Below are 22709 nucleotides of genomic sequence, written 5' to 3'. Positions count from 1 at the left end.
TCTAGAGTCGGCAATGACTCTAGAACACTCCCGCCCACTGTGAAGTCAAACGGGTGGAAGCTGTACCCTTCTGTGACGTGGACAACCTTCTCTTCCTAGGGCCTTTCCAACTTGGAAGCCAACACCACGCGCCTCGGCTTCTTGGGGATTCAAGCAGGAGTTTGCCAGATGTCAATATGGCCGCTCTATGACTTTCTTATATAGCTTCTTCGCTTTTATTTTTCCATGAGCAGATTTTATTGTTTTTTCTCTTTCTTATTGAGCATGTTTTATAATACCAATTCAAGGGAAATCAAGAACCTTGTACTTTTAGAAGTGTATTTGATAATGAAGTATATTTTGACACTAGGTTAGGTAAATTTCAGTTAGTTGAAACTTTGGCTAAAGAATATCTTAAATTGGGCTTATGGGAGGCTTCAGTGTTTTTAATTGAAGCTATATTACACAGTATATTTTCTTGAAACAAACACTGTTTTGTTTTGACAGTGTATTGCTTTTTCTACGTTGAGTATTCATAACATTAATGCTTTTCTTTTAAGAACCCTCAACAACTAGTACTGCTTCAAGTTATCCAGATGTATTAACAAGGCCTTCTCTTCATCGGAGCCATCTGAGTCTCTCTGTGTTGGAATCTCCTGCGTTACACTGTCAGCCCTCCACATCTTCGGCATTCCCAATTGGCAGTTCTGGATTTTCCCTCGTAAAGGAAATTAAAGATTCTACCTCTCAGCATGATGATGATAACATCTCAACCACCAGTGGTTTTTCTTCAAGAGCTTCTGATAAAGGTATTCTTGGCATTTGGTAGTATATAATTTTGGTAGTAAAAATAAATTTCATGGGATAATTTTTTCTAATTTGGTTGTCATTTTCAATTTATAAAAATATAGGCCTTGTAATCAGTGGCATTACTATGCATTGCATATTTTTGTTTCAGATATAGCTGTTTCAAAGAACACTTCAGTGCCACCTCTGTGGTCCCCAGAGGCTGAACGTTCTCATTCATTCTCACAGCACACCGCCACCAGCTCAAAAAAACCAGCATTCAACTTGTCTGTCTTTGGAACACTTTCTCCTGTGAGTACTAATTTGATTTGATTTAACCACATTAGTTTTGAGTGTTTATTGCTTATAATTTATCATTATGTTTTTGTGCAGTCACTTGGGAATTCTTCAGTTCTTAAAACAAGTCAGCTTGGAGATTCTCCTTTTTACCCTGGAAAAACGACATATGGTGGGGCAGCAGCTGCTGTAAGACAGTCTAAACTACAAAACACACCCTATCAGGTTGGTTTGAAAAGGAGGAGGATTTGTAACCCTTTTTTTTTTTTTTTTTTCCTAATAATCAATAAGTAACTTGGCACTCAAATAGAGTTTTGGTTTAGTTATTCTTTAGTGAAATGATAGAACTCTGGATTACATTCTTTTCATTTAGGGGCTATATTAATATTATTTGAGACCTAAGGGAACATTTTATACATTATTTGTGATTTATTTATTCATTCATTCACTCATTCATTCGTTCATTTATTTTTGGCTGTGTTGGGTTTTTGTTGCTGCACGCTTGCTTTCTCTAGTTGTGGTATGTGGGCGTCTCCTGTTGCGGAACACGGGTTCTAGGTGCACGGGCTTCAGTAGTTGCAGCACGCGGGCTCAGTTATTGTGGCATGTGGGCCCTAGAGTGCACGGGTTTCTGTAGTTGTGGAATGCAGGCTCAGTAGTTGTGGCTTGCGGGCTCTAGAGCGCAGACTCAGTAGTTGTGGCGCACGGGCCTAGGTGCTCTGTGGCATGTGGGATCTTCCCCAGCCAGGGATCGAACCTGTGTCTGCCGCCTTGGCAGGTGGATTCTTTTTTTTAAATTTATGTATTTTTTGGCTGCGTTTGGTCTTTGTTGCTGAGCGCAGGCTTTCTCTAGTTGCGGCGAGTGGGGGCTACTCTTCGTTGCGGTGCGTGGGCTTCCCACTGGGGTAGCTTCTCTTGTTGCGGAGCATGGGCTCTAGGCACGCGGGCTCAGTAGTTGTGACTCGCAGGCTCTAGAGTGCAGGCTCTGTAGTTGTGGCACATGGGCTCAGATGCTCCGTGGCATGTGGGATCTTCCCAGACCAGGGCTCAAACCTGTGTTGCCTGCATTAGCAGGCAGATCCTTAACCACTGCACCACCAGGGAAGTCCGTGTGTGTGTGTGTTTTAGGAAGTATGATGATTAATTCCTTTTTTAAAAAATTGAGGTATAATTTACACGTAGTAAAATTTACCCTTTCCACGGTATTTGAATTTTAACTAAACACATACAGTTGAGTAACCACTTCTGCAATCAAAATACTGAATAAACATTTCATCACCCCAGAATATTACCTTGTGTATCTCTGTAGTCAGCCCTTCTTCCTACTTCTACCTCTTGGCAACCACTGATCTGTTTTCTTTCCCTGTAGTTTTGCTTTTTCCCAGGATGTCATAAATTTAATCACATACTGCGTAGTTTTCTGAATGTGGCTTATTCTGCTTAGCATAGTGTATTTAAAATAGATCAGTCTCTGTATTTGCATATATCAATAGTTAGTTCCTTTTTATTGCTGAGTTACTGTTTATCTGCTCACCACTGAAAGGATGCTTGGGTTGTTTCTAATTTTTGTCCATTGTGAATAAAGCTGCTATAAACATTAATTTTCATTTCTCTTGGGTAAATACCTAGAAGTTGGACTGCTGAGTCAGATGGTAAATATACATTAATTTTATAATAAACCATGAAAGTGTTTTCCAAAGTGGCTGCTACCACTTTGCATTCTCACCAGTATCATAAGTGTGTTCTGGTCAGCACTTGTTATCATCAGTGTTTTGTTTATTTCAGGCATTCTAATAGGCATGTAGTGATAACTCCAACTCACTGTGGTTTTGCATTTCCCTAATGACTAATGATGTTGGGCATCTTTTCATGTGCTTATTTACCATCAATATATCTTAGGTGAAGTACCTGTTCAAATCTTACTGCCCATTAAAAAAAATCTAAAAACATTTTTCACTGTTATAATTAATTTAGAATATTAGGTTTAGATGTGCAACATAGTGCTTTGATATTTTTATATATTATGAAACAACTGCATTAAGACCAGTTACCATCCATCACCATGCAAAGATGTTAAAATATTACTGACTATATTCCCTGTGTGTACATTACATCCCTGTGACTTATTTATTGTATAGCTGAAGTGTACACCGATTAATCCCCTTCACCTATTTTGTCTGTCCCTTTTGCCCATTTAAAAAAAATTTTTTTTCTTACTAGTGAGTTTTGAGAGTTCATTATTCAAGATGTAAGTCCTTTATTAGATATATGTTTTGCAAATATTTTCTCCCATTCTCTGGCTTGTCTGAACAATACCTTGTCAAGAGAAGTTTTTACTTTTGATGACATTCAGCATATTGTTTTTTCTTCCTTTTATGGTTCATGCTTTTGGTATCGTATCTAAGAAATTTTTGCCTAACCCAAGGTCACAGAAACTTTCTTCTGTTTTCTTTTAGAAGCTTTATAGTTTTAGGTTTTAATTTAGATCTGTGATTCATTTTGAGGTAAAATGTTTGTGTGTGGTATGAGGTGTGGATCAAGATTCATTTTTTTAACATACGGGTTTTCATTTTTTCTAGTCCTGTTTGTTGATAAGACTGTACTTTCTCCATTGAATTGCCTTTGCACCTTTTATGAAAATCAATTGACCATATAGGTGGCTCTATTTCTGGACTTTCTGTTCTTTTCTATTGATGTGTGTGTGTGTGTGTGCGAGTGCATATATATATATCTTTTGTCAACACTATCCTTTTGTCTTGATTCTTATATATTCTTATATTCTTATCTTTATATTAAGCTTTGAAATCAAGTAATCTGAGTTTTCCAAACCCCCCTTCCCCCGCCCAAGATTGTTTTGGCTTTCCTAGTTCCTTTACTTTTTCATAATTTTAGAATTACCTTATCAGTTTCCACAAATCTGCTGGGATTCTGATTGTGATTACATTGAATCTAAAGATCAATTTGAGGAGAATATACATCTTAACAAAATTGAGTCTTCCAATCAGTGAACACAGTATGTCTCTCCATTATATAGGTCTTTTTATTTCTTTCCTCAGTGTTTTGTAGTATTCATCATGCAGACCTTACACATATTTTGTTGGATGTATACCTAAGTATTTTATGTTATTTGGTATTAGTCAACAATACATAGCCCGAATAGTCTATTCAGTAAATTGAATTCATAGTTAAAGTACTTTCCACCAAAGAAAACTTCAAGCCCAGATAGCTTCCCTGGCAAATTCTACCAAACATTTAAGAAAAAAATAATACCAATTTTATACAAACATTTCCATACAATAGGAAGGCATACTTCCCAACACATTTATGAGGCCAACATTACCCTGATATTAAACCAGACAAAGACATTACAAGAACTCTACAAACCAGTATTTCTCATGAATTACCTACACAAGCCTTTTCAACAGATATTTGCAAATTGCACCCAGTATATATAAAAAGGATACTACATTATGATCAAGTGGGGTTTATCCTGGCAATGCAAGGTTGGCTCAACATTTGAAAATTAATGTGATCTACCATGGAAACAAACTAAAGAATAAAAACTGAATGAACATCTCCACAGATACATAAAACACATTTGACAAAATCGAACATCCATTCATGATAAAAATTTTCAGTGACCTAGGAATAGATGGGAACCTACTCAACCTGATAAACTTTATCTACGGAAAATCTTCGGCTAGCATCGTACTCATGGTGAAAGCTTAGTACTTTCTTCCTAAGATCAGGAAGAGAACAAGGATGTCTGCTGTCACCGCTACTGATCAGTGTTGTGTTGCAAGACCTAGCCAAAGCAAGAATACAGAAATACAAGGCACCCTGATAAGAAAGGAAGAAGTAAAAATGACTCCTATTCATAGACAACGTGCTTATCTACATAGAAAACCTTAAGAAACGCCAAAAAAAAGTTGTCAGAACTTACAGATGAGTTTAGCAAGGTCACAGAATAAAGGTCAACATACAAAATCAGCTGTATTTACATACATATATTAACAGAACAATTGGAAATTGATTAATTTTTTAAAAACATCAATTTAAGGTAAATTGCATCATTCTGTGCTTTGTCCCAAGAGTTACTTGATCATAAAAGTCCAGTTTCATGTGTATGTTGTCATGGTGCTTACATAACAGGTTTTGACCTTTTAAAGATGGAGGTGTAATAATACTTTAAGCCTGTAGGCTTTTGGTAGGCTTTTGGAGAGGGAGATCCATTTGAAGATGACAATCCATGATATAGAAGTGACACAAAAGCCAGCATATATGAAGATTGTGTCTTGTCCTTAAGAGTAGCTTCTTTCCTAAGTAGAGGATGCTTCTATATGTAATTGACAGTAATTATGAGTCTTATTTCTGAGTGTGTTGTTCATTAAGGGCAATATTTTGTTACTTAAAGTGTTAACTGGATGTTGGAGTTACACAGGGAGTTTTTTCTAGAGCTTAAACTGGATCATATTACTCTTCCTCACAAAATTTTTACAGTTAAAATAGTTCAGCGTGTATTAGAAGATGAAGCATGCCTGTGATTCATGGAATAGTCCAAGTCAGAGTATATTTCTGCTACTTCCTCCTCTGTTTCTTGTATCACATCCTGTACTTTTTAATGCTGAGTCCTGACATACCCTTAGAATCCTTGTCAGCATGAGCTTCCAACTGTTCATCATTGATATTTGGGGTTAAATCTATTTCCTATTCCTTTCCTAGGGTGTTAGAGCTGGGAGGTATATTAAAGATTCTCTAATTCAGTTCCATTTTATTGATTTGTGAATTGAGGCCCTGAGAGGCCAGTGACCAGCAGAATCCAATGACAGACTGTCATGTTTTCCCCGAGGATTTTAATGTTGCCTCATGTTTGCCAAAGCCTCTGGCCTGAACAGCAGTCCTAAACAGTGCACCAAGTTCTTAATAAAACTAACATAGAATATTGCAGCTACTCTGAAAATAAAATGAATATTGGTATCAGAGAAACTTATTTAAAGTAGTTATTATGATTCAAGTTTTCAGATATTATGAGCTATTTATAGAAACTGAGTTATATTTTGATTGTGAGCATATATATTTTTTTATATTAAGCATTTCCAGACTACATTTGTGGTAGTCACTTGTCTATTGGAATGTTATAATGCGTTCATGACAAAAGGAAGTGTTTCTATTAGAATTTGTAAACACTGCATGTGTGTTAAAGGGTACATGTTTATTCTTTATAAGGATTTTTCCTTAACTCCAATTTTAAGAACATTTAAAAGTCATTTATTAAGAAATAGCCTGAGTATTTTAAAATTTTTCTTATATTAAAATTTGAGAAATAAGTCAGTTTAAAATTTTTAATTTCCATTTCAGTAAAAGTTTACAGTCTTGTTTAGCTATCTTGGATGTTACTATAGTTAGAAGTTATTTAATACCAAAAATAATTAATACTAATGCAGTTCTCATTAGTGTTCTTTGATTTAAATATCAGGGATAAATTGATCCAGGTGATACTATAACTTTTTACCAGTTGTCTCATTTTTCACATTTGACATAGCTGACAGGTCTTTAGAGTAGTGTGTGCTATCTTATCATTTTTATCTGATTATAAAAGTAATTTCTCAGAGAATTGAATTTTCAATAAAGGCATAAAGAAAAAACGTTGAACATGAGCTTAATGATACCACCCAGAGAAAAGTTGCTGTTAACAGTTAATCCTATTTCACTTCTCACATTCATTCTATTTTGTAAATATTTTCATTTCCTGAAATGTGTGCTTTAGAGTTTACGGTTCCAACAAATAACTCCAGGTTTACATTATAGGCACCAGTCAGAAGACAGATGAAAGCTAAGCAACTGAACGCACAATCCTGTGGTGTGACTAGTTCAACTGCTCGGAGGATATTGCAGTCTTTAGAGAAGATGTCAAGCCCTCTAGTGGTAAATTTTTTAAATCACAAATTCAGAATTGTAACAGAATTTGAGTTTAGTGAAAAATCTTAATTTTGTTATTTCAACATTAACAGGATGCAAAAAGAATTCCATCTGTTTTTACTTCTCCTCTGAATTCCGTAAGTTGACTTTTAAATCTTTTTAGGAGATAATATTTTTATATATTGGTGATGAGAGTCATATTTTTTCAAAGTTTCCCATCTATTCTAATAGTGTTATTTTTTCAGCCTCTTGATAGGAGTGGGATAGATACTACCACAGATTTTCAGACCAGAAGGGAAAAGGTAAGACTTCTTTAGCATTTATTTAAGGTATTGGCAGTTTTGTTGTATTTATTTATTTATTTTTTGCGGTACGCGGGCCTCTCACTGCTGTGGCCTCTCCCATTGCGGAGCACAGGCTCCAGACGCGCAGGCTCAGCGGCCATGGCTCACGGGCCTAGCTGCTCGGCAGCATGTGGGATCTTCCCGGACCGGGGCACGAACCCGTGTCCCCTGCATCGGCAGGCAGACTCTCAACCATTGCGCCACTAGGGAAGCCCTGTATTTATTTTTAAGTTGGCAAATATACAAATTGACTTTAATTGATAGTCATCAGGGAACATGTTTGAAAAAATAGATTTTTTTACTTGGACATTGTAACCTCTTGTGAGGGCCTTACCACATGCTGTATATGTAGTAGATGCTCAGTGAATATTTCTTGGTTATTTGGCATTTCCATCTTCAGTATCCTGGCAGTCTTTTTTTTTTAACTTTATTTATTTTTAAAAATTTTGGGGGGGTATAGGTGATTTGCAATGTTTTGTTAGTTTCAGGTATATAGCAAAGTGAATCAGTTATACATATGTACACTCATTTTTTAGATTCTTTTCCCATATAGGCCATTACAGAGTATAGAGTAGAGTTCCCTTTGCTATACAGTAGGTTCTTATTAGTTATCTATTTTATATATTCCTGTCAGTCTTTATACCTTTTGATAAATGAAAATAAGAGTGAACGGAGTTTGACGTTTTTATTAATTAGAAGTTCAGTGAACTAAAGCCCTCATTGAACATAGTTATCTTTGTAAATTTTCCTCATAAACATGTCAAATTTGTTATGTGTGATGGGATTTCTAGTTGGCATATCTTCCATCAGTCAGCCAATGTACTGTTCCAAGATAGCAGAGCTAATAAAAAATATAATATAGATTATACATTGATAACCTTTTTTAGTGTATTCTATTTGGTTAAAATTAGCTTTGGAGGTTACTGTGGGGGAAAAAATGCTTGATAGTTAGAGTTAAAGAGGTATCTTTTTTGTCAGTTATATTTGTGGCTAGTTAAATATCCTTCAGGGGAAGCAGATTCCCAGATCATTACTTGTGAAAGCATTTATTATGACACCAAGTTCCCCCAGCAGTAATTGATTAAAATTATCATAAATCTCTGAATTAATTGCGGTAACTATATTCAAGATATTGGTAAATTATAATTATTGTTATGAAATTCTGAAAGCTTAATTGAGTTTTTTCTTGGGATAGCATTGCTTCTCAGTTTTCCATAGTACCCAGACATTTGTAATAAGGCAAGAGAGAATTCATTATTGGCTGCTGTGATGGGATTAATTTAAGCCATTAGCTGCTTTTCTCAGACTCACTTATATCAGATTGCTTAAAAAGACGTAAAATTAAAAAATTGTGCCATAAGAGAAGTTCTCATCAATAAAAATTTTATTAATGGTTGAATATAGTATCAATAAAATTTTGGTAACGGGTGCTAGGAAGTATAAAGACCAGAATACAGTATTGTAGTTCAGGTTTTATGGTTATAATCAGAACAGTCTACAAAATAGACTTGTTCATTGAATTATAGGATCAGCACATTTGTGATGAGGATTTAGGGAAGAGATAGTAACTATACAGAGGCTTTGCCCTGGAAACCAATGTTGTTCACAGCTGCTGCTGGGTGAAAGGACTGTATTCATAGTATTACAGTCTTTGGACAGAGTAGAAGCTCTTGGCTTTATAGTCGTCTTACACCAACAGGATTTTTAGTGTGTTTCAGTGTACCAAAAGAATGTTGACAAAACACTTGTGTACTTAGATAATGAAGCCAGTTCATCTTAAGATTTGGAATTCTTCACAGTGCTTTACTAATGAGACTTAAATTGTATGACTTTTGATTTGGTTTTTAAATAAAAATGGAAGAAAATTTACTTGGAGAGAGATTTGCTCATTTTTTAGCAATTAAGATATTTTCATAGCTAGTTAAAAAATACAGCTGAAGAGAATGTAGATAGTAATTTGGGGAAAATGTGGCAAAATCAGTTTTATGTTTGAATAAACATGTATGTATGTTTATCAGTTTTATGTATGAATCAGTTTGTATGTTTGAAGTTCATCCTGTAAAAGCTTAGATTATTCAAAATGCTCTGCAATAGTTTCCATTTTGTGTGTGTCACATGTGTGTGAAAAGGCATTAAGGAATAAAATAGTCTGTGAAACTTTTGAAATTATATGTGTATATGTAGGTATATGTCTAAATAAATAAGTACATACATAAATTAATAATATAAATACACACACCCTTGGTTCTTTACTTTCAGTTTTTCCTCCTAGTATTTGTTTGCACCCACTGGGTATTTCTCTAGGAAGTACTCATAGTCTCTGGGTTACATTCGCTACTGTCAAATAATTTTTAGATATACATCGCTGATACATGAAAATAAAAGTTTGTCTTTTGATTTCTGCCTGTCTGTAAGGTGGACTCTCAACACCCCCCTGTTCAGAGACTCATGACCCCAAAGCCAGTTTCCATAGCAGCAAATCGAACTGTTTATTTTAAACCATCTCTGACCCCATCTGGTGAATTAAGGAAGACTAATCAAAGAATAGATAAAAAGCACAGTGTGAGTATGTGTTTATTTTCACTAGTCTTTGAATATTGATTTAAATGAATAAGAATAAGTAATGTAAAGTACCAGTAACCTACTATTGCAGTCTAGCAACTAGATAATGCATAAAGTTTGTGAATTAGTGATGATTACGAATTGGTATAGCTTTAAATGTTTGGCACCTTGGTCAAATCCTAAATTAGTGTTTACTAGTAAACACTAGTATATATTCATTGTTTAGATTAAATAATTTTGCCACACTAGCTTTATTTGTGTGTTTTGTTTATGTTATTGAACTATTTGAAAATAAATTTGAGACACCATGCCTATTCACCCCAAACTACTTTGGTATAGATCTCCTATGTCGTCATGTCTAAGCAAATTACTGTCAGTTCCTTCCTAATATTATCTAATAGCTAGTTCATATTCATATGTTATTTATAGCTGTTTGGGGTGTTTTTGTTTTGCCATACCATGCATCTTGTGGGATCTTAGTTCCCCAACCAGAGATTGAACCCAGGGCCCAGGCAGTGAAAGCACAGAGTCCTAACCACTGGGCTGCAAGAGAATTAATTCCCTATGGCTACTTTTTTGAGCCAGAATCCAAACAGGTTTCACATATTACTTTTGGTTTTGTCTTTCTAGACCTCAGATCTTCATGCTCACCACATTGTTTTTGTTTTTAAATAACTTCCTTATTGAGATATAATTCACATACCTTGCCATTCACCTATTTATTTAAAGTTTACAGTTCAGTGGTTTTAGTATATTCACAGTTGTTCATCTACCACTACAGTCAATTTTAGAACATTTTCATCACCATCCCCTCCCCCTCACCCAAATCTCACATCCATTAGTAGTCACTTTCCACCTCTACCCCTCAAGCCCTAGGCAACCACTAATCTGTCTCTATAGGTTTGCTTATCTGGATAGTTCATATAAATGAAATCTTAAAATAAGTGGTCCTTGGTGTTTGGCTTATTTCACTTATGTTTTTGAGGTTCACATCATATATTAGACCTTCAGTACTTTTTTTTTAATTTTTTTTTTTTTTTTGCGGTACGTGGGCCTCTCACTGTTGTGGCCTCTCCCGTTGCAGAGCACAGGCTCCGGACGTGCAGGCTCAGTGGCCATGGCTCACGGCCCAGCCACTCCGTGGCACGTGGGATCTTCCTGGACCGGGCACGAACCCGTGTCCCCTGCATCGGCAGGTGGACTCTCAACCACCGTGCCACCAGGGAAGCCCAGAACTTCAGTCCTTTTTATGGCTGAATAATATTTAATTGTTTGGATATACCATGTTTATCCATTCATCAGCTGAGGGACATTTGGGTTGTTCTCACTTTTTAACTGTAATGAATAAATACTGCTGTGAGCTTTTGTGTGCAAGTTTTTTTGTGGACATAGGTATTCATTTCTCTTGGGTCTTAGAGCTTGGAGTAGAATTGTTAGGCACATTGGTATTTGAAAAGGCCAGGTCAGTTGTCTTATATGATGTGTCTCGTATCCTGGGTTTGTCTGTTTTCCTGTGTCATTTAACTAAAGTGTATTTTTTTGTATTTACATAACATCTTCCTATTTGTGCCTTTGTTTATGTTTAATTTCATTCAATCTTCATAACTCAATTTCTTGAAAATTTTCAAACTAAAGTTGAAAGAATAGTACAGTATTTACCCATTTCCTTTAACTTGACTCACCGGTCTTTAACATTTTGTCATATTTGCTTTATCAAACTTTAAAAAAATGATTTGAGCATAATTTTGGACTTGCAGGAAAAATCTTAAGAACTCTACATTTTACTACATTTCCTTCATGTTTTTCTGTGTTTTCTACAAACAAGGAATTCCCTCACATAACTGCAGAACAATTACCCAAACCAGAAAGAAACTTGACATCGGTACAGTACTATTATTTACAGATTTTATTTAGATGCCAGTTGTCCCAAAAGGAAGAAAATGCAAGATCATGTCTTGCACTTAGTTGTCATATCTCTTTATCTCCTTTAGTCTACAACAGGTTTTTAGGGTTTTTTTATTTGTTTGTTTTTTGGTATTTCATAACATTGGTAGTTCTGAAGAGTAAAGTAAGCTGCGTGTTCGACGTCTCCTCATGATTAGACTCCGGTGTGGTACTTTTGGTAGTAATACCACAGAATAGAGTCTGAACTCTCCTCAATGTGTCGTATTAGGAGGCATGCTCTACCAGCTTGTCCCACTCCTGACACTGTGATAACTAGTTAAGGTGTCATCAGTGGGATTTCTTCATTGTGAAGTTACTGTTTTACCTTTCGTAATTAATAAGATAACTTTGAGAGGATAAATATCTTTTTCACCCACCAGTGTTAGCATTTTTTTTTTTTTTTGCGGTACGCAGGCCTCTCACTGTTGTGGCCTCTCCCATTGCCGAGCACAGGCTCCGGACGTGCAGGCTCAGTGGCCATGGCTCACGGGCCTAGCCGCTCCGCGGCATGTGGGATCTTCCCAGACCAGGGCACGAACCCATGTCCCCTGCATCGGCAGGCGGACTCTCAACCACTGCGCCACCAGGGAAGCCCTGTTAGCATTATTGATGATATTTGCCTGAATCTGGTGGCTTTCTAATTACACTATTTCTTCTACCTTTATGAAGTTGGTTTTCTACTGTAGGAAGTTTACTTTTCTCTTTTTTTGTGTGTATTTCTCTATTTAAGTCAGTGTGAATTCTTTTATTTCATAAGATTATAATCTTTTACTAGCATTATTTATTTTGATGCTCATATTGTCCCATATTTGGCCTTTGAACTGTCTCCTGTGTGTCCTTTTAATATTTCCCCTTCATTTTTCAAGCGCTTAGTTTCTTTTTGATACTATAAAACAACCCAGGCTCATCTTGTGAGTTTTCAGCCCCAGCCCTGTAATCAGCCATTTCTCCAAGGAACCCTGATTCCTTTAGATGGAGGAATTCTTAAGTTGCAGAGAATCATTTCAAAAGGAATATCCTTGTAAATTTGATTGCACATTTAATAGGCCACAATGAGAGATAAATAAAAGTATTTTTGTGGTGGTAAGTGTATTAAATTTGTCCACTGCTGTTTTGTTGAAAGGACAGTTGTGTTTAGTGATAGTTTATGTGTATAATCACACTGTATGTAGCTCTTGGTCATCATTTTGGAGACAGGGTATAGGTTGCAGATTTTAGGATTCACTAACTAAAAAAATCATTAAATTCCGGATTCCAAATATTAAAATTCACAGATAGAAGGGTGGTGCTAAGAAAATTAAATAAGCAAGCGTGTAAATACGTTGTGTTTATTCTTTCCTAGACTGGATATGAAAAAAATATGACACCAGGACAAAATAGAGAACAACGAGAAAGGTAATGTCATCCTTATAGTGAAGCTTCTTTATACTCATTTGTAAGGTCTGTATTTGATTTGTATCTGCCTTTTTGAAGATTAAGAAGGTTAAAAAAATAGAAACCACACACACACACACATCTGTCAACTTTTAAAATCACATTCAGCTGAACATTTATTTTCTCAGTTGTTAGCAGTTCTAATTTTTCGGTGTTCAATTAGTTAACAAGTTATGGACCAGAGTAATACATCATTGGTTTTAATTTTCTTTTTCTTTGCCTAGCGGCTTTTCTTACCCAGATTTCAGTGTGTCTGCAGCCAATGGTTTGTCTTCTGGAGTAGGTGGTGGAGGTGGGAAGATGAGGCGAGAGAGGACGCGCTTTGTGGCATCTGAACCTCAAGAGGAGGAGGTAGGGTTGTACTCTTAACGTGTGTTCTGAAGCATCGTAATACCTTGAAGTTTATTATTAAAAGCTTTGGTGTGGTGGTGAGGGGGAGATCTGGAGGTCCCCTGGAGGGGTGGGGTTTGGGGAGACCCAGCACAAGAATAATCTGCTATTGAAACAGTTCCTTAAAAGTGTGTGTGTGTGTGTTAAGCTGTCAGGCTTTTTTTTTTTTTAAATAATTTTTGGCTGCGTTGGGTCTTCGTTGCTGCGCGGGCTTTCTCTAGTCGCGGTGAGCAAGGGCTACTCTTCATTGCAGTGCGCTGGCTTCTCATTGTGGTGGCTTCTCTTGTTGCGGAGCATGGACTCTAGGCGTGCGGGCTTCGGTAGTTGTGGCACGCGGGCTCAGTAGTTGTGGCTCTCGGGCTCTAGAGTGCAGGCAGGCTCAGTAGTTGTGGCGCACGGGCTTAGTTGCTCCATGGCATGTGGGATCTTGGTTTCCCCGACCAGGGATCAAACTGGCATCCCCTGCATTGCAAGATGGATTCTTAACCACTGGGCCACCAGGGAAGTCCAGAGAAATGTTTCCACCTGTGTAACCCAAACCCCTGTCAAGCTGTCACACATTTCCATCACTCCAGAAAGTTCACTCATGCACCTTACCTTTCAATGCCCATTGCCTCCTGCCCCAGGGACAGTCACTGTTCTCATTTGTTCCATCATATATATATATGGTTTTGCTGGTTCTAGAACTTCATATTGATACAGTTAGTCAGTATGTATTCTTTTGTTCCTGACTATTGTGAATAAAGCTGCTGTGAACATTCTTGAACCTTTTTGTAGACATAAGTTATTTCTCTTAAGGTAAATACTTAGAAGTGGAGTTATGAGGTTATATGATTTGTTTAACTTTTTAAGTAACTGACAAACTGTTTTCCCCAAAGTGATTGTAACATTTTACACTCCCACCAGCAGCGTGGGGCTTTTCTTACTCAATCAACTACTCTTTTTTTTTTTTTCTTTTTGCGGTATGTGGGCCTCTCACTGTTGTGGCCTCTCCCGTTGCGGAGCACAGGCTCCGGATGCGCAGGCCCAGCGGCCATGGCTCACGGGCCCAGCCGCTCCGCGGCATATGGGATCCTCCCAGACCGGGGCACGAACCCGTATCCCCTGCATCGGCAGGCGGACTCCCAACCACTGCGCCACCAGGGAGGCCCCAATCAACTACTCTTTATCAGTAGTTGACTGTCATCCTTTAAATTTTAGCCATTCCGCTTTGTGTCTGATGGTGTCTCATTGTAATTTTAATTTGCCTTTCTCTCTTGCTTAATAATGTGTTCTTCTTTATTGGCCATAATATCTTCCTTTGTGAAGTGTCAGATCTTTTGCTCTTTTAAAAATTGGATTGCCTTACTATCATCGAGTTGTAGGAACTCTATAAATTCTAGACCCAAGTACTTTGTCAGATACGTGTCTTACAAATATTTTCTCCCAGTTTGACTTGCCTAATCCTTTTCTTAACAGTATCCTTTGATAAGCAGATGTTCTAACTTTATGAAGTCTGAACTTACCCATTTTTTCCCATTATTTTTACTGTTCTTTGTGTCCTAAGAAACCTATCCCCAGCCTGCCAAAAAAGTCTCCTATGTTTTCTTCTAGGAGATTTATAGTACTGCTTTTATGTTTTTCCTACTTTCCTTTTTGATTCCTTATGTGATCCGTGGATTATTAAGAAATGGATTTAGTCCTGATTTTAATGTTTTGAAATGTATTGAGACTTGTTTTGTAGCCCAGCACATGGTCTGCTTGATGAGTCTTGACGAATGTGTATTCTGCAGTTGTTGGGTATAGTATTCTCTAGATATCAGTTAGATAAGATGACGGATAGTATTTCTAAGATCTTTGTTCTTGCTGAATTTTGGAGGGAGTGGGGTGGGGAGATGTCTGTTTTCTGTATTGTTGAGATATGAGTTAAAATTGTCAACTTTTATTTGGTGAATTTATCTTTTTCCCATTTATAATGTCAATTTTTGCTTACTTATTTTGAGGCCCTCATTGGTGCATACACACCTTATATCTATTGTGGCTTCTCAGTGATTTGCCCCTTTTAATATTACTAAATGTCCTTTAAAAAAATCTTTGGAAATATTCTCTGTCTTGAAACCTGCTGTAGCCGGTGTTTAATGTAGCCAGCCACTTTATTACTGGAATTAGCCTTCTTATGCTTACTAACTGCAAGTTATATCTTTTTCCATCCATTTACTTTCAATCTGTGCCTTTTCGTTTAACGTAAGTCTCTTATAAACAGCGTATAATTGAGTCTTGTCCTTTTATCTATTTTCTGCCTTTTAATTGGAATGTTCACTTATATTATTGGTATGGTTGGATTAAGATCTACCTTTTTTAAATTTTCTATTTTTCCCACTTGTTTTTTGTTTCTCTCTTGTTCCTTTTGAAAGCTGTCTTCTTTTAGGTTAAGTGGAAAAATTAAGAGGAAAAATGGATGTTTACCTCACATATTCTCCACTTCTTCCAGAAATCTGAATTTCCATTTGGTATCATTTCCCTTCACCCTGAAGAACCTATAGAGCAGGTTTTATGGCAACAGATTCTTAGTTTTGTTTTCTCCAAGTGCCTTTATTACACACCTGTAGTTTACAGAGATTTGGTTTGCCAGAGATTTAAACAGTTTATATGCAGACTTGGGACTCCCCTTCTGTGGCTCTTCATTCCTGCATGTCCCCTTATTTTCTACCTACTGTGATCACCCTCATGTGTCCTTTGAATGCCTCAATCAACAGATTTGCAGTTTTCTTTCTGAATTTCAACTATCCGACTGGCATCAACTCAAAGAGAGCAGGAAGCTCACTCAGAAGGAGCCTGTCTTCTAAGTATCTTCTTCCCTCCAGTATCTGCTTGCTTTTGGTTGCTTTGAAGTGTTTTCAGATGGATGTTTTTAATATATTGTCCAGAGTCTGTAATTCTTATCTGTCAGAGCATTGGTCAGACACAAGCTCCTCCACCATTAGCAGAAGTGGAACTCTTTTTGTTTGTTCTAATCTGGGTCATTTGAGACTAGTGGTGGTCTTTGCTATATTGAGTTAAAAACCAAGGCAGTTCACCAGACTTACCAGTGCTGACATTTATTAAATGCTTGTTTTACATGCCAAGACCAAAAGTGACTTTCTTTCGTATTAATACCACAACTGTGGTATGTTGATTTTTTTTCTCATTTTCACCAGTTAGGAAATTGGTACCGAGGACAGTTAGGTTCACAAAGTCGCATGGCTGACTGGTGGCACAGCTGGGATTCATATCTTGTTTAGTTTTTTTTTTATTCAAGAGCTCACATTGTTAACACTGCATAGTGCTACCGTATCCCTGTTTATTCTAAACTTACCTGTAACTATTGATATATCAGTTCTACCTGAAAATAAGTAGAGACAGAAGTATGACACAAAAGATGAAATATACCATTGTAAAACATGTTGTGTTTTAGGAACTGGAAGTCCCAGTATTACCGAAAATCTCTCTACCCATCACCAGTTCTTCACTGCCTACCTTCAGTTTTAGTTCTTCTGTGGTCACAACTTCCTCTCCATCACCCACTAGTCCTTCACAATCATTAACAAACCAGGTAAAAAACCATTGTACCAATAGAGGTGTTTTTGTTTTTTCTCATTCTTTATTTTTAAAAAAGCTAATCTGTTTAAAGCAGTGATTAATTTTCACTATGGAAATTAACAACTCAGTAAGATGAGAAAAATGGAAATAGTGTTTTGCTTCTTTTTTTTTAATGTACATCATGATGGGAGCATTCTTCAACTCTTATGAATGCATTAGAGGAAGAGTTTATTAGTTTGTTTCCAAACAATGTTTCCAGTTAAAATACTTTTTTTTTCAGTGAGAGTGGATTTATGTTTTTGTTTCTCAAGTAGTATTAACATTTTTAATCTGCTCCTGAAATTTTTATGCTGTTTTCCCTGACTTTTACATCTTCTGAACATATTCTTATAGATGTCATTTCTCCCCTTTAGATAAGTACCTCTCTCTAAGGTAATGTATATTCCTCTTCCAAGAGGAAGCAAGATCTTATAGCAGTTAACTGTTAAGTAGTTTTCAGAAGTTAAAAAGTGATTTTTAAATTCAGAAGGGGAAAAAATTGCTTTTGGCTTCTTTGTAATAATTAATTTTGCTTAAGGTCTATTTTATTGTCAATTTCTTTTCTAAAAAACTATTTTTGTATTGTTTCTTTAATAATTTGGAAAACCTAGGTACAAATGACCTCTCCAAACAGCACTGGCAGCCCCTTGTTTAGATTTTCATCTCCAATTGTAAAATCTACTGAGGCAGATGTACTACCTCCGTCATCTGTAAGTAGCAAGCAAGGAATATTTCATATTTATTGATTTCAAAGGCATACTATATTTTAAAAATCAAATCTAAGATGCCATTGGTAGTAAGAAATACCACTTTTCTTACCAAAAAAATTCCAGTGTACAGAAAACTTTCAATGAACATCTATATATTTTTCACTATATATATATACATACATATATATATATATATATATATATATATATAATATTATGCATATGCATTTTCTTATGTACCATTTGCAAGTTAGGATGCAGACGTCTTGGTACCCTTAATACCTTTCCGTGTATCCCCTAAGAAAAAGGATATTCCTTTGTATACCCACAATACAGTTATCCTATCCAAGAAATGTAACATGATATAATAGTAATAGTGTTCATGTTCAGATCTACCCATCAGCCCCAGACTGTCTTTTAATTGCTGTTTGTTTCTCTTGGTCCTGGATCCACTTACAATTAGGACTAATCTAAGTCATATTGAATTTAGTTAATATGTCTCTTGAATTGACTTTAATCTAGAAAAGTTGGAAGTTTTTATGTCCCACAGTATGTATTTTTTTCTTCATAATTAAGAATAAATATTTTGAGTAAGAATAATACATAAGTTTAATGTTCAAATTGTCCTACCTGTATTTGGCATGTGTATCATTTTAACATGTTACTTTCTGTTTTTCACTGTGTCCTTGTTTTCTGTCACAACTAGATGTTCCAGATCATTTTGTAACTTCCCTGCCACATGCCTGAAGTGCACTTGTTGGCCATAAAGTCTCATACTTTTTATTAGGAAATGGCATCTAGAAGTCCAGAACTGGGCATTAAGAACACATTATTTTTACGTATTGCTTTGAATGAAAAAATGCTTCAGAAATTTAAAATGCTGTTGTTAAACTGTGACACACCATTCATTATAAGAAGCACACCAATTTTAGAGATTTAAAATAGGAGAAACTGTGAATCTTAGAATATGTGAAATTCAGTATATTTTTTTGACTTGGCATAAAATAGAGCTTTATATTTGATAATCATTTGAAGCTAAATGGACACTGAAAAGACACCTTCTCTTTCTACAGATTGGATTTACATTTAGTGTGCCCGTGGCAAAGACAGCAGAACGCTGTGGCCTTAGTAGTGCCTCAGAGCCACCTACAAGGAGTTCAGGTAAGGAACCATTTCCATAATATTTCACATAAAAATACATTAGATTGATAATTTAAATTATCTTTTACCTTTGGCAGTTCTTGTAAATGGTTTCATTTGAATACAGTGAGCTCTCTAAATGTGAATGGTTACAGTTTGGATGTGAAAGGGATGGTCACAGTAACACATTTATCCACTGTCTTTATTTAGTCAAAATAAAGTGATATTTTATTATAAATGAAATCTTCCCTTTCTTTTTAACATCTTTATGGAGCATAATTGCTTTACAATGGTGTGTTAGTTTCAGCTTTATAACAAAGTGAATCAGCTATATGCATACATATATCCCCATATCCCCTCCCTCTTGCGTCTCCCTCCCACCCTCCCTACCCCACCCCTCTAGGTGGTCACAAAGCACTGAGCTGATCTCCCTGTGCTATGCGGCTGCTTCCCACTAGCTAGCTGTTTTACATTTGGTAGTGTATATATGTCCATGCCACTCTCAGTTTGTCCCAGCTTCCCCTTCCCCGAGTCCTCAAGTCCATTCTCTCGTCTGCGTCTTTTTTCTTTATTCCAGTCCTGCCCCTGGGTTCTTCAGAACCCTCTTTTTTTTTTTTTTAGATTCCATATATATGTGTTAGCATATGATACTTGTTTTTCTCTTTCTGACTTACTTCACTCTGTGTGACAGACTCTATGTCCATCCACCTCACTACAAATAACTCAATTTCATTTGTTTTTATGGCTGAGTAATATTCCATTGTATATGTCGATGGACACTTAGGTTGCTTCCATGTCCTGGCTATTGTAAATAGTGCTGCAGTGAACATTGTGGTACATGACTCTGTTTGAATTACAGTTTTCTCAGGGGATATGCCCAGTAGTGGGATTGCAGGGTCATATGATAGTTCTATTTTTAGTTTTTTAAGGAACCTCCATACTGTTCTCCATAGTGGCTGGAGATTTACATTCCCAGCAACAGTTTAAGAGGGTTCTCTTTTCTCCACACCCTCTCCAACATTTATTGTTTGTAGGTTTTTTGATGATGGCCATTCTGACTGGTGTGAGGTGATACCTCATTGTAGTTTTGATTTGCATTTCTGTAATGATCAGTAATGTTGAGCATCCTTTCATGTGTTTGTTGACAATCTGTATATCTTTGGAGAAATGTCTATTTAGGTCTCCACCCATTTTTTTTTTTTTTGGATAATGAGCTGCTTGTATATTTTGGAGATTAGTCCTTTGTCAGTTGCTTCGTTTACAAATATTTTCTCCCATTCTGAGGGTTGTCTTTTCATCTTTTTTTATGGTTGCCTTTGCTGTGCAAAACCTTTTAAGTTTCATTAGGTCCCATTTGTTTATTTTTGTTTTTATTTCATTTCTCTAGGAGGTGGGTCAAAAAACATCTTGCTGTGATTTATTAGAGTGCTCTGCCTGTAGTTTGATAGTGTCTGGCCTTACATTTAAGTCTTTAATCCATTTTGAGTTTATTTTTGTGTATGGTGTTAGGGAGTGTTCTAATTTCATTCTTTTACATGTAGCTGTCCAGTTTTCCCAGCACCGCTTACTGAAGAGGCTGTCTTTTCTCCATTGTATATCCTTGCCTCCTTTATCAAAGATAAGGTGACCATATGTGCGTAGGTTTATCTCTGGGCTTTCTATCCTGTTCCACTGATCTATATTTCTGTTTTTGTGCCAGTACCAGACTGTCTTGATTACTGTAGCTTTGTAGTAATAGTCTGAAGTCAGGGAGCCTGATTCCTCCAGCTCCGTTTTTCTTTCTCAAGATTGCTTTGGCTATTTCGGGTCTTTTGTGTTTCCATACAAATTGTGAAATTTTTTTGTTCTAGTTCTATGGAAAATGCCATTGGTAGTTTGATAGGGATTGCATTGAATCTGTAGATTGCTTTGGGTGGTATATACCGTATTCTTGGATTCTTCCAATCCAAGAATACAGTATACCTCTCCATCTATTTGTATCATGTTTAATTTCTTTCATCAGTGTCTTATAATTTTCTGCATACAGGTCTTTTGTCTCCTTAGGTAGGTTTATTCGTAGTTATTTTATTCTTTTTGTTGCAGTGGTAAATGGGAGTGTTTCCTTAATTTCTCTTTCAGATTTTTCATCATTAGTGTAGAGGAATGCAAGAGATTTCTGTGCATTAATTTTGTATCCTGCTACTTCACCAGATTCGTTGATTAGCTCTAGTAGTTTTCTGGTAGCATTTTTAGGATTCTCTGTGTGTAGTATCATGTCATCTGCAAACAGTGACAGTTTTACTTCTTCTTTTCTGATTTGGATTCCTTTTATTTCTTTTTCTTGTCTGGTTGCTGTGGCTAAAACTTCCAAAACTATGTTGAATAGTAATGGTGAGAGTGGGCAACCTTGTCTTGTTCCTGATCTTAGTGGAAATGGTTTCAGTTTCTCGCCATTGAGAACGATGTTGGCTGTGGGTTTGTCATATATGGCCTTTATTATGTTGAGGTAGGTTCCCTCTGTGCCCATTTTCTGGAGAATTTTTATCATAAATGGGTGTTGAATTTTGTCAAAAGCTTTTTCTGCATCTATTGAGATGATCATATGGTTTTTATCCTGCAGTCTGTTAATATGATGTATCACATTCATTGATTTGCATATATTGAAGAATCCTTGCATTCCTGGGATAAACCCCACTTTATCATGGTGTGTGATCTTTTTAGTATGCTGTTGGATTCTGTTTGCTAGTATTTTGTTGAGGATTTTTGCATCTATGTTCATCAGTGATATTGGCCTGTAGTTTTCTTTTTTTGTAACATCTTTGTCTGGTTTTGGTATCAGGGTGATCGTGGCCTCGTAGAATGAGTTTGGGAGTGTACCTCCCTCTGCTATATTTTGGAAGAGTTTGAGAAGGATAGGTGTTAGCCCTAATCTAAATGTTTGATGGAATTCGCCTGTGAATCCATCTGGTCCTGGGCTTTTGTTTGTTCGAAGATTTTTAATCACAGTTCCAATTTCAGTGCTTGTGATTGGTCTTTATATTTTCTATTTCTTCCTGGTTCGGTTTCAGAAGTTTGTGCTTTTATAAGAATTCCAGGTTGTCCATTTTATTGGCATATCGTTGCTGTAGTAATCTCTCTTGATCCTTTGTATTTCTGTAATGTCAGTTGTTACTTCTCCTTTTTCATTTCTAATTCTGCTGATTTGAGTCTTCTCCCTTTTTTTCTTGATGAGTCTGGCTAATGGTATGTCAATTTTGTTTATCTTCTCAAAGAACCAGCTTTTAGTTTTATTCATCTTTGCTATTGTTTCCTTCATTTCTTTTTCATTTATTTCTGATCTGATCTTTATGATTTCTTTCCTTCTGTTAACTTTGGTGGGGTTTTTTGTTCTTTCTCTAATTGCTTTAGGTGTAAGGTTAGGTTGTTGGAGATTTTTCTTGTTTCTTGAGGTAGGATTGTATTGCTATAAACTTCTCTCTTAGAACTGGTTTTGCTTCATCCCATAGGATTTGGGCTGTCACGTTTTCATTGTCATTTGCTTCTATTTCCTCTTTGATTGCTTCAGTGATCCCTTGGTTATTTAGTAGCATATTGTTTAACCTCCATGTGTTTGTATTTTTTACAGTTT

The 22709-nt window shown here is 36.3% G+C and overlaps 1 protein-coding gene across 2 annotated transcripts in view; it reads left to right on the top strand.

Moving 5' to 3' along the window:
- Positions 1 to 22709, top strand: part of NUP153 (nucleoporin 153) — an 80685-nt gene that overhangs the window by 34145 nt on the left and 23831 nt on the right. For both annotated transcript variants that reach the window (XM_060111359.1, XM_060111358.1), the window contains exons 3-14: positions 540 to 788; positions 938 to 1077; positions 1159 to 1287; positions 6871 to 6987; positions 7074 to 7118; positions 7227 to 7283; positions 9741 to 9887; positions 13174 to 13226; positions 13490 to 13616; positions 17089 to 17226; positions 17864 to 17962; positions 19036 to 19123. In XM_060111359.1, coding sequence (XP_059967342.1) covers positions 540 to 788; positions 938 to 1077; positions 1159 to 1287; positions 6871 to 6987; positions 7074 to 7118; positions 7227 to 7283; positions 9741 to 9887; positions 13174 to 13226; positions 13490 to 13616; positions 17089 to 17226; positions 17864 to 17962; positions 19036 to 19123 — 1389 coding nt within the window. The remainder of the gene's footprint in view (positions 1 to 539; positions 789 to 937; positions 1078 to 1158; positions 1288 to 6870; positions 6988 to 7073; positions 7119 to 7226; positions 7284 to 9740; positions 9888 to 13173; positions 13227 to 13489; positions 13617 to 17088; positions 17227 to 17863; positions 17963 to 19035; positions 19124 to 22709) is intronic.

The sequence above is a fragment of the Mesoplodon densirostris genome, chromosome 10, assembly GCF_025265405.1.
Source record: "Mesoplodon densirostris isolate mMesDen1 chromosome 10, mMesDen1 primary haplotype, whole genome shotgun sequence".
In the NCBI taxonomy this organism is placed as follows: Eukaryota; Metazoa; Chordata; class Mammalia; order Artiodactyla; family Ziphiidae; genus Mesoplodon; species Mesoplodon densirostris.
Note: the sequence above shows the minus strand (reverse complement) of the source record. Positions and strands in the feature narration are given on the sequence as shown.